At 38.0% G+C, this 12,541-nt stretch overlaps 1 protein-coding gene across 9 annotated transcripts in view; it reads right to left on the reverse strand.

Moving 5' to 3' along the window:
• Positions 1-12,541, reverse strand: part of LOC128229391 (protein furry-like) — a 53,868-nt gene that overhangs the window by 7,862 nt on the left and 33,465 nt on the right. For 5 of the 9 annotated variants that reach the window (XM_052941292.1, XM_052941290.1, XM_052941286.1 and 2 more), the window contains 14 exons: positions 12,386-12,485; positions 12,099-12,196; positions 11,705-11,872; positions 10,876-11,016; positions 9,746-9,899; positions 9,001-9,191; positions 8,412-8,483; positions 7,648-7,665; positions 5,505-5,595; positions 5,235-5,332; positions 4,607-4,630; positions 1,943-2,143; positions 1,523-1,647; positions 211-457 (listed from right to left, as the gene is read on the reverse strand). In XM_052941292.1, the coding sequence (XP_052797252.1) occupies positions 211-457; positions 1,523-1,647; positions 1,943-2,143; positions 4,607-4,630; positions 5,235-5,332; positions 5,505-5,595; positions 7,648-7,665; positions 8,412-8,483; positions 9,001-9,191; positions 9,746-9,899; positions 10,876-11,016; positions 11,705-11,872; positions 12,099-12,196; positions 12,386-12,485 (1,728 nt within the window). Of the gene's footprint in view, positions 1-210; positions 458-1,522; positions 1,648-1,942; positions 2,144-4,606; positions 4,631-5,234; positions 5,333-5,504; positions 5,596-5,625; positions 6,219-7,647; positions 7,666-8,411; positions 8,484-9,000; positions 9,192-9,745; positions 9,900-10,875; positions 11,017-11,704; positions 11,873-12,098; positions 12,197-12,385; positions 12,486-12,541 lie in introns of those variants that run through there. The other 4 variants (XM_052941293.1, XM_052941287.1, XM_052941289.1 and 1 more) reach the window with 3 other exon arrangements.

The raw sequence follows: 12,541 nt of genomic DNA on the forward strand, positions 1-12,541 counted from the left end.
CCTGCTAAAGACAAAGACATTGAAATGCAATAGCACTTTGTGAAATAAACAGTTTTTCACTATTTCAGTTTTCATTATTTCAATTTAAAAACCTGGATTTGTCTTGTAGTACTGTTGCTGTTTCTCACCAATCATGAACAATAACAATTAGCTTTCTCACAATCAAACCAAAATGCTCCAGTATAAATTTTGTGATCAAACATAACATACCCTGTACAGTTTAGGGAAGATCTGTGAGGTACAGATGGTGTTGTTCACAGATGACTCTGAGATGACCTTTGTCACATGACGTTTCCACATCTCATCGACCTCCTCACATGGTGGAACAAGGTACATGTATGAGACAAGGAAGTTCGGGAATGTGCTAGATGTTGCGCTGGCGCTCAGATTCACTGTGTCAAGGTCATCATCATCATCATCATCGTCGTCGTCGCTGCAGATACTGGTCAGACTGTGGCTGTAACAGTATCAGATTATGGATTATAAAAACTTTGACTTTTACTATTGTACTATCAAATGGTGTCAAATGTGAATTGAAAAACAGTTAAAACTGATTTCCACAAGCCAAGGTGATATTATGTATGTTGATAAAAGAGTGAGTTCAAGGCCTAGACTCTGCCCTCAAACTGGCCAGGGGCCTGGATCACAACTACATTACTTGCATATGCTTTTGTTCGAGACAGGACTGAGACAGGTGTAATTGTAAACACAAAATTCAACAAGAGATGTTTGTCAAACATTATGCCCCCCCTGATCGCCATGTTGTCAGGATTATATGAACAATTGAATGAAATATGCATCGAAATGACAGCTGATTTGTCACTGACATTGGATGCCGTTGAGGCAGTTTTAAGATTATGACCATTCAAAGTGTGAGGATAGAGTGTGTTATGACCATGACCTTTGACCCCAAAATCCATAGGAGTCATCAGCTGGTCACCAAAAATCTAAATGTCAAGTTTGAGGGCCATGGGTGCAGGCATTGTCAAGTTATCACTCAGACAACCTTTTACCATTCAAGGTCACTGTGACCTTGACCTTTGGCTCGATGACCCCAAAAAACAATAGGGGTCATTAACTGGTTAGGCCCAACCTCCTAGTCAAGTTTGAGGGCCATGGGTGCAGGTATTGTCGAGTTATCACTCGGACAACCTTTTACCATTCAAGGTCACTGTGACCTTGACCTTTGGCCTGATGACCCCCAAAAACAATAGGGGTCATCTACTGGTCAGGCCCAACCTCCATATCAAGTTTGATGACAATAGGTCAATAGGCATTGTTGAGTTATCACTACGACAAGCTTTGGTCTACCGACGGACGGATGGACGGACCGACCGACCGACATGTGCGAAGCAATATACCCCTCTTCTTAAGGGGGGCATAACAAGACCAGCCACATCATATGAGGAGGTAGTTCTGGGATTATAAACTCTCCCCTCGGGTACACCAAGATTCTGTACATGGCATGTTACAATCAATGGTATATTACATTTTGTAAAGTTCTATAATACAAATAAAATACCTTGATGCAGTACGAGGACTGGAGACCCTGCCCTCTTCCAGACCTGGGTTCTGTATGACAATCACACTGCTGGCACAAGGTGTGGTGCACTGACGGTGGGTATCCTCAGGGGTTGAGGAAACTGACTGTAAATGCAATGCAAGCATTGTAGTCTCCAAGGTTATCTTAGTACTTGTCTTTATTATGTTCATCATAACAATATAAATCACTTATTAAAGCTTTAAAGCACAATAAATCATTTTATTGTGTCAATTGAATTAAAAAAAGATTTTATTAAATAGGTTCAACATGGTACACTTAAGCAATTCAAACATCAATTATATCATAATCATCAATTTTCAACAGACTCCATAAAATAAATTCATACATTCAGCCATAATTATGTTTATTTGTTCAAAAGCATGCAATCTATTTTCTGACCTCCCTGCCGGAGAGTGTCTCCCTATCCAGGTTGATACTGTCCGTTGAGATGCCGTGAATAGGAATCTCCGCCAGTGTCAGTTTACTCAGACGTTGGAGGTCCGGGGTGCTTCCAAAGTTAGGCCTCTGAGAAAACATGCCGTCCTGGCTCTCATTGAATGACTGACGACGACTTGAGTCAAACGTGAAGTAATCATTGTCCTGAAGAAGTTGGACATTATTTATTACAGATTTTGCTTGAACAAATACCAACGGATGACACCCATCCTAACCAAATCCCCTTGCCTTTCAGTTGATAATGGATAATTGAAAAAGCAGCCGTTATATACTTCAAGCATTTACCTGTGAAAATGGTATGAAATTAGCCAGAATTACATGTATCAATAAAATTAGATTCTATCTAGGACAAGCTAATTATGGCATACACTAGATATTGCTTTTTCGAAAAAGCGCATGTCTCCCCCATTGTGTGGTCGTAGGTGAGAAATAATCAATGATGGATCCCAAAATCAATAGGGGCCATCAACTAGTCATGACTAACTGGCATACCAAGTATGAAGTTCCTGGGTGTAAACGTTCTTGAGTTATTGAGCAAAAACCGGTTCTTCACCTCAAGGTTAGTGACCTTGACCTTTGACCAACTGATTGCAAAATCAACTAGACATCATGACCAACCTCACTTCAAAGTTTGGTGAACCTAGATCAAAGCATTCTCCTGATATTGCACGGAAATATTTTTTTACATTAGAGGTCACAGCAACGTTGACCTTTGACCTTGTGACCCCCCAAAATATAGGAGTTTTCTAAACCTCATGATCAACCTCCCTACCAAGTTTGGTGAACCTAGGTCAAACCATTCTCAAGATATTGAGCGGAAATGTTTTTTACATTGGGGGTCGCCGCGACCTTGACCTTTGACCTAGTGACCCCAAAAACAATAGGGATCTTCTACACCTCATGACCAACCTCCCTACCAAGTTTGGTGAACCTAGGTCAAACCGTTCTCAAGATTTTGAGCAGAAATGTTTTTTATATTGGGGGTCGCCGCGACCTTGACCTTTGACCTAGTGACCCCAAAAACAATAGGGATCCTCTACACCTCACAACCAACCTCCCTACCAAGTTTGGTGAACCTAGGTCAAACCATTCTCAAGATATTGAGCGGAAATGTTTTTTACATTGGGGGTCGCCGCGACCTTGACCTTTGACCTAGTGACCCCAAAAACAATAGGGATCCTCTACACCTCACGACCAACCTCCCTACCAAGTTTGGTGAACCTAGGTCAAACCATTCTCAAGATATTGAGCGGAAATGTTTTTTACATTGGGGGTCGCCGCGACCTTGACCTTTGACCTAGTGACCCCAAAAACAATAGGGATCCTCTACACCTCACGACCAACCTCCCTACCAAGTTTGGTGAACCTAGGTCAAACCATTCTCAAGATATTGAGCGGAAATGTTTTTTACATTGGGGGTCGCCGCGACCTTGACCTTTGACCTAGTGACCCCAAAAACAATAGGGATCTTCTACACCTCAGGACCAACCTCCCTACCAAGTTTGGTGAACCTAGGTCAAACCATTGTCAAGATATTGAGCGGAAATGTTTTTTACATTGGGGGACGCCGCGACCTTGACCTTTGACCTAGTGACCCCAAAAACAATAGGGATCTTCTACACCTCATGACCAACCTCCCTACCAAGTTTGGTGATCCTAGGTCATGCGGTTTTCCAGTTATCGATCGGAAACGAAGTGTGACGTACGGACGGACTGACGGACTGACGGACTACCGGACTACCGGACTGACGGACAGGGCAAAAACAATATGTCTCCCCCAGAGAGGGGGAGACATAATTATAATTGTGTCGGTAAAGTTTCTAAGCTAGAGGAATGGCGCCGCTATACAGTATAAACTAGCTCTGATATTAGTCTGAATCTTAGAGCTCTTATGGTCATAGATATTGGACTTGTCCACTGACAGGTACTTTTGTTAACAAACTAAACTCATATATACTGTACTTACTTAATAAATACTATGAAAAGACAATTTCAAATGATTTTCTGGAAATGAAAATTGAGCTGAAACCAAAGCCACACACATGTTTATTACACGGCCATGTCATGATATCAAGCCCTTGGGTAAGCATTAAGACATGGTTTAATCCAACATCAAATTGCTTGGGATTGAACCAAGGACATTTTGCGCCACAGCAAAGCACCTTATCCTCTAGCTTCATATTAAGATCGCAAACATTTTCTGTCACTAGTTATAAAACAATATTTTAATTTATGCGTCAAAACAGGTCAAATACCAAAAAGCAGTATGCACTTCTGAAAGTTAGTTTAACTTAATGCAAAACAATTGTAAACAGGTATTCACTGTAATTACTTTAATAAAGGTTAATTTAAAATGTTGTGAACTAATGGTTAGAAATGTTACTGTTTTTACCATGAACTAAACAATGATATGATTATGTTATACATCCATTGCTTCTGAATAAAAAAAAATGTAATGTAATCAATGAAATATCAAAAGTTAAACATACAGAAGACACAAAGATCTAGGATAATGTCAGGGTAATGTCAGGTTAATGTCAGGAAAATGTCAGGATAATGATCCAAGCATAATATAAGCAAGCTTTATGGATATATCTGGCCACTTACATGCAGATTATCTCTAGGGGGATACTGAAATAGTTGATGAGAGTGTTACCATTTGTACGAGCTAGAGTGGTTGTGACAACACTAGTTGTTCTTAGTCATATATGTGAATGCTATGTCATCAAGATATGTGTAAAAGAACACTTAGCAGATATACAAAAGAAGAGAATTAGCAAACGATGTTCTACTAATAAAGGTATGTTCACGTACAAGCAAACAATCAAATTTATGTGAATCAGCAGCCCTTATATACTGTGGTTGCATATTCTTTGACACAAAATAATACTTATATATGATACATTTCTTTGCTTCCACAATAAATATAGCACAGTCATAAACATATAAATTTAATACTGCCAACATCAAAGCATATATTTTTCTAAGCTGTTTGTAACCATATTGCAATATTGTCAATACCACAGAAAACCAAATTTTCAGATGCTGACTGTAAATATTGCAAGAATTAAGCCTCAGCTTACTAACATTTAAAAAGAAATGATTTTATCAAGGATAGATAGAGATTAAAAGACTTCTAGAAGAAATTTTCTAACTACAAAAAATAAAACTTCAAAAAAAGGCTAGCAACCATGTGACATTTTGCAAAAAAATTATTGGCACAGTCCCAACTTACGTCATATTCTGGTTCATACTCCCCAAGGAAGTCAAAGGTTTTAATGGTCATTTTTACAATGTCCAGGCCACTACTGTCCACACTGTAGATTCCATCAGCTGGGAAAAATAATAGAACAGTTATTTCATAGCTCTTATACATTGAAATAAATGTGTATACACATAGTTCTATAATTGGTCAACTGAACATTTGATTGACAAACTTCAAATTGTTAATTTCAAGTGTCCATGTTAAAGTCTGAGCCTACGACAACACACAAAGTTCACTTACAGGACTGAGCAATGTCGGGTATGGAGTCCTCACCACTGGATGGGATGCTGGGTTGGGGGTCCACTGTGTCACTGTACTGGCTGAATATCACCTGGTAACAGAACACAGATAAAACTGTCTACGGGCTGGCATGGGTATTAGATATTTCTTGGGAAATCCATCTTCACAGGACTAATTCTCTAATGAAAAAATTCCTTCGAACTAACTTCCTGAAAATGTTTTCAAATGAATGTCTTAAATTTATATGTTGGTTTCAAATGGCATTTATTTGCCTCAAAGTGTTACCAGTTTGTAAAGAATTTGTTTTGATTTTTAATTTAAAATCTTAAAAAGATCTTTTAAACAGATAGTGATATTATGTACACTGTTACAGAACTTTAGGCATTTCCATTCAATAATATATTTTTCTGGAGTAATATTTCTAGGATATTGAAAGTATTTCATCTTGTTAAATTAGTCTAAAAAACATAACCTTAATTTCGACATAGCCCAAGTTTGACATTCATTATAGCACTTTTTCAAAACATAACACAATAAAACAGATTAAAGCATTGTTTTAATTTTTTTGAAAAGTTAATCATGTTTTAATGTTCATAGCATAAGGCATTAATCTCATTTCATAAAGCATTAATCCAGCCATCACCACTCAATACCAGTTACATTTTCAAACAATTGCATTTTCATTTAATGTATTACCCCTCTTTTTAATTTTACCTACAAAAACAATAGTTAAGCCCATTAATGTACATCTTGAGAAATAAACATAGAATCATGAGTACACCAGTGGCCATTGAAATATGGACATACCAATAAAGCAATTGTCATCTTTCATGTTATAAAACATCCTGTTTTTTTGTCAGTTTTAAAGCGATCTCAAACAAAGTAAAAAAACTGTACCACAAGATACATGCTTCCTGTCTGCATTAACATCAGTCAGAAGAATGTACGATCTATTGTCAGCCATTTAAAGGGACTCGCTCATGTTTTGTAAAATGCACCTTTTTTCAGAGACAAAATACAGTGTGACAATTCATTAGGTTTGTTAAACTAAGATACAGACGGCTCAAACCCTTCAACAAATGTTGATATATGGTCAAATATTGTCTTTGAAGTACATGATTTTGAATAGCATTAGTAATGCTTCTCAACAAAAGGCTTAAATGTTAAGTTATCCCTCAATTTATGCAAGAGTCTTCATGGGCGAGCAGATTTGTGGTCAGTTTTAAAACTTTTTCTTGACTGTACTGGTGCGAGTTTGCTCCCCACTAAAACCAGGTGTTTTTTTATTACTTTTATTGTATTTTTTTTCTGCAATTTATAATGCAAAGAATAAATTAATTATAACATTAGTGCTTCCAGATGCAGTACCGTGAAAAATAATTTAGGTCCAAAAACATGAGTGAGTCCCTTTTAAGTTCTGCCAATATAAATGCAAGCAGTCCAAAAACATGAGTGAGTCCCTTTTAAGTTCTGCCAACATAAATGCAAGCAAAAACATGAGCGAGTGCCTTTAAAGTTATGCAAACTTTAATGAAAGAGTCCAAAAACATGAGCGAGTCCTGCCAACATAAATACAAGCACCAATAAACAATGCTAGTCAAGATATAGAACAGGCAGAATGTCAGTGCAAGGAAAGTGGTACTTGATTGTTAGGGCTTATCAGCTGTTGGAACATTTAAGGTTGCACTAAGCTCTTAATGGCACTGTCACTTTAAGCAGCAACCATATTTGTTTATTGCTTTGTCCACAGTCCAACAGCCACAGGAGTATATTGAATAATGTAACAAAACCTAAAGAACATTTTATATTTCACAAGTACATTTCTAAAAATAAACTGAATCCATTGTGAAATGAGGGGGTAACATAAAAATACAAACTTTAGAGTGCTCACATTCCTGAGACGAACAAACATGTCTGTTTTACAACATATCAAGTGTGACGGCAACATTGTAAAACTCAATAGAGTTTTTATGATCAGTTTTCTTCTTTACTTGGTATATCTAACAAAAGTGATGAAACCAGGCTGACCTTTAGTGTTTAGTCTAAATATTTCCTCATTAACATTAATAGAATAACATACATGATTACATGTTTACAATTGTGTACAGAAATGTCCGAATTATATTAATCCTTTTTAACTTACCTTGTTTAAAGAAAGTTCCTTTTTTAAGCATGAACAAAATAATAAATAGAAGTAAACATTGCATGCAAAAACTCACAGTCGACAATCTCGTACAATACCAACAACACACAATGGATGTCTCACAATCTATTTAAATTGTATTCTTGTTTTTGTTTTCTACTACAAAAAGTATCAATAAACACTATGAACTTCTATTTCTTTTTTAATAGTTGATACAAACATAAGAAGCGATTAATAAAAACATTCAAATATTATGCAAATCAAGAATTAAATTGCATGTCTGAGGCTTAAAATGTGATCTGATTTATATCAAACTTTTAGTCTAAAGCCTTACATAAATCATACCTTATCAAGTATGAACATCGAGAAAAATTCAAATGAAATCCCCAAACAATTAATACAGAATGCGTACAAAATCTCAGCAAACTACTAACTAGAGCACTTGTGTAACTAATCATGTCAAAAACACCCGGTACTGCAAGGTAAACCCCTGTATGACCCATCACGTCACAAACACCCGGTACTGCAAGGTAAACCCCTGTATGACCCATCACGTCACAAACACCCGGTACTGCAAGGTAAACCCCTGTATGACCCATCACGTCACAAACACCCGGTACTGCAAGGTAAACCCCTATATGACCCATCACGTCACAAACACCCGGTACTGCAAGGTAAACCCCTGTATGACCCATCACGTCACAAACACAAGGTTCTGCAAGGAAACACCTAACAACATGCAGGACCACACTGTAAATACTTACAGAAGGGCTTTTGGGCAGGCGCTTCTGTCCATAACAGGCCAACAGCTCCGTCAATCTCTCCCGGGTACGGGCCTGCAAACATAAGAATTATGACAGTAATTAAATATTCCCTCCTGGCTTCCGCCAGACAGACAAAGGTTGTATAACATCAGTCAGGGGCTATAACATGTACTTCCTTACGTGCAGTCAGAATTCAATCCAGATGAATATGCAAAATGCCTACTACAATGAAGTCCTGTAATCAAATCATACAAAAGTTTAACCTTCACTTGCAACAATGTTTAAAAACAATTATTGTTGATTAACTCCACTAAACAAGGTTTTTATCAACTGACAAACTGCTCAAGCATTTTTTATTTTAAGAACACTTGCTACTGGATATATTACTTAGACAAAACCTTATATTCTCTCCTATAACAAAGATCCTCCTCACTCCCCTGGCAGTTATTTTGTTTCCTCCAGCAGGTATCAGCCTCAATGCCAGACCCCTTCCTGCATAGTGATGATTGCTGTCTAGTTGACTGCCAGTATATATAACACAACAATAGCCCTACTTGCTTTAACTTTTACAGGGACCCACCCAACCCACCTGGGAGTTTTGTGGTTTCCTCCAGCAAGTGTCAGACTCATTGCCTGATCCTTTTCTGCTCAAAGATGATTGGTTACTGGGCGTACTGCCAGAGTCTGTTGTGGATGGTACATGGTGGATCTCCTGGTTCAGGAACTTACGACCGATGATCGCTGTGTTTGACAGGTCCACTGTGAAGTCTAGGGTGCGACCTAGAAAGGGAAAGAGGACTTGTGAACTATGCCTCCTCATTAAACCCTTTAAATTTTCAATTCTTTTACTAAAATTCTTCAGTAAAATGGAGGATATTTTGCCACATCTATAAATTTGTAGTTTTATTATCTTTAAGTACGACGAACATTAAGCAGTTGTACACATTGGGTCTAAATAAAGTCCAAACAATCTTTATTTGGAAATATTCAGTAAGTGTTTCCTGACAATCAGTATCAGGTCAATCTTGTAAAAAATATTATGTACAATATATTTATGTTAAGAAGTTTTTAAACTAAAGAATTAACCTTAGACTCGCCAAGTAAGCCAAAGCTGTATTTAAGGTAAATTTCATGAGCCATATTGAATACCATCACTAGATCTTTTCTTTGAACTCCAATTACTTTTATTGTCCAATCAAAACAACCAAATTTCACTTCTATCTTTAAGTTCAATCTAAGCTGTTTATTGAATAAGGCCTCTGATCCCATTAAACTTGAGAGAATCCTTTTCAATACTCAAGTGTCAAACCAATGAAGTAGATTAAACAGCTCACCTGGGAGTTCTTTCTTATGAAGGACATCTATCTCAGCCAAGGACCTATGGAGAGCATACGTCTGCTCAGATGAACTGGAGGCTGCAGACGTCAGTGTAGAGGAACGTGCAACAGTCAGCTTCATGATCTTGATGGCTTCCTTATAGTGGGGACCCTGAAGTAGATAAATGTATCATACAATGATAAAATCACAGGGACCTGTTGTGAGTGCACATCCTCTTAGATGAAGTGGACGCTGTAGACGTCAGTATAGACTAACTGGCAATAAGCAGCTTCCAACAAACCTTGATTGCTTCCTTACAGTGTGGATACCTGAGGTAGAGAAATAAGTCTATTATCTCTGGAACCTTAATGTTTTTGTCTGGTTTGCACCGACCTGAAAACCAGTATCAAAAACCTCATATTTTGAGCAGTGCCTATTTTACACATTTTGCTGGTAATACTGTATTTCCCAGGAGCTTATACACCCTAAAAAGCCTCTAAAAGAAAGGCTTCTACTTGAATGCAGGATTGTGTTTGATTTATGTACTGTCAGAACCCCTAAAACACTCCACCACGAACCACCATCCTACACCAACCACCAGCCTCTACCCTGTAACCAGCCTCTCCTCATCTCCCCCTAAATCTCCCCCATCTCAAATCTCACTTTCTTCCAACCATTCATTACTACCCAAACTCAAACCCTTGCCCCATCCTGTCATCACCCACCCATTACCAACCGACCCTTTCAACCACTCTTTCACTACCCAGCCACTAAGTTGTGCAATCCTTTCTACCACCCTCATATCACCCATAACCACTATGCCCATCTTTTCTACCATCCTCATTACACATCCTCTCTACCACTCTCTTCCTTGTCCACCATGATCACCTATGCTATAAGTCTTTCCACCACCATCTCATCAGTCACTCACCCTCACCCATTTTTTCCCGCCTATCCACACATTAACCCTATACTTGCCCCATAACAACACACCCACAAACTATTCCCGTCATATTTTCACCTCAATGTGTTTGGCCTCAGTTTGGAAGAGGTCCTGGTTCAGCACAGATGCAGATTGGGTGCACAGAGACAAACCAAATCGCCTCTAAACTCCCCCCTCCCACCCTTTCTACTAGCCTCTCCTCACCTCAATGTGTTTAGCCACGGCGTGGAAGAGGTCCTGGTTCAGCACAGATGCAGGCTGGGTGTTCAGGTCTATGTAGTGGACCATACAGTGAAGGATCTGCAGGACTGGCAGCTGGTATGCATGAGGACCCTTCTCCATCACCTGGGTGTTGGAGAATTTAGCTGTTTACCAGGTGTTTTAATTATTAAACAAGAAAATTGTCAGTGTTTTAAGTATGCATTCCTTTTTTATCATATAAATCAATAGCAAATGTATTAAACTTCTTTCAGTTTGTCTTGTGCATGTACATCACGATACGGCCATATTCTCAATAGCATAACAATGCTGTCATTATCATTGGAACAAAGGCAGCATATGGTTTGATGATGGTAATGACCATAAGACAAAACTAAACCAATGCCAATCAACACATCAGGTAGGTACTAAGAACAACATTTAAATTTAAAGTGAAACTCTTATTCAAAATCAATATACACACATACACACGTATGACAAACATCAATTTAGACTAATAAACCTTAAACTAGTTACTAAATAATGCATTAATGGAAAATATTAATTACTGATAACAAGATTGTCTCCGTGTATTTAATAGCAGGAAGCGCAAAAATATTGAATGATTGGAGAATGCTAAAAGATTAACTGTGATCTACTATAGTGTTACTAGATAGAAATACTGTGTTCTATGCTCATTTCTTTCAAATTAAACTAGGTATCCTTCATAAGAACAATTGTTTTTTACATTTATTCATCCTTTTTGGAATATTAAAACAATATTATTAATTGTGGTAAATCTTATTTGGGAGTAAGAGTGCATCTTTAAACTTACCTCCACTAGAAAGCTGACCATATTAAGACTGGCTTGACTGTAGACGTCATGAAGATACTTGACCACACATTTCGTCCACTGGAAACTGTCCTTGCTAAATGTACCCCTACTGTACAGGGACATTACTGTCCCCAGGTTGTTCAGCCGGTCAGACTTCTGGGAACACATCTGGGAAAACATGGGTTAGTCTACAGATGGAATACATATGAAGTTACTGTTGTATTTCCGCAGAAAAATATGTAAGCAATGGCACATTGAAACAATTAAAAGGCCTTCCCTTGATACTGATATTTGGCCAGACTGATTTGGTAAATATGCTCCTTAATAGGTAAGTCATCTCATGAACTCAGATTAACGTCTGATTTATGTATATCTATACATGTAGGTAGCTTACCTGTGCTATGTGATCAGCGGAGTCTCTGCACAGCTGAGATGGGTTCTCATAGTGGAACACAAGGTACGGCAACAGGGCAATCACATTCATTGGGAAACCTACAACACGTGTCATACACATTGTATTATCAACTCAGATAGACACACATGTACATGTTATAACATCCTGTATAATCAGAATATTTTACAAAAGCTATCTTTCTTACTTATCCTACATTGAATAAGACAGCTGCACTAACAGTTTCAAAGTCAATTTACCTATTCAATGAATTGTTAACAATAATATACCATGAGTTCCAGATGGATCTATGACTGAAGAGTTGATACAGATGGTCAGTCGGGTCAACAGCTGCCAGGTAGACTCCGCAGCTACTAGAGATGTACAGCCCTATAAAAGACACAAGAACATTAACTTGCACAGCCACCAGTTAAGAGTTTGAATTC

The sequence above is a fragment of the Mya arenaria genome, chromosome 3 (genome assembly GCF_026914265.1).
Source record: "Mya arenaria isolate MELC-2E11 chromosome 3, ASM2691426v1".
Classification (NCBI taxonomy): domain Eukaryota; kingdom Metazoa; phylum Mollusca; class Bivalvia; order Myida; family Myidae; genus Mya; species Mya arenaria.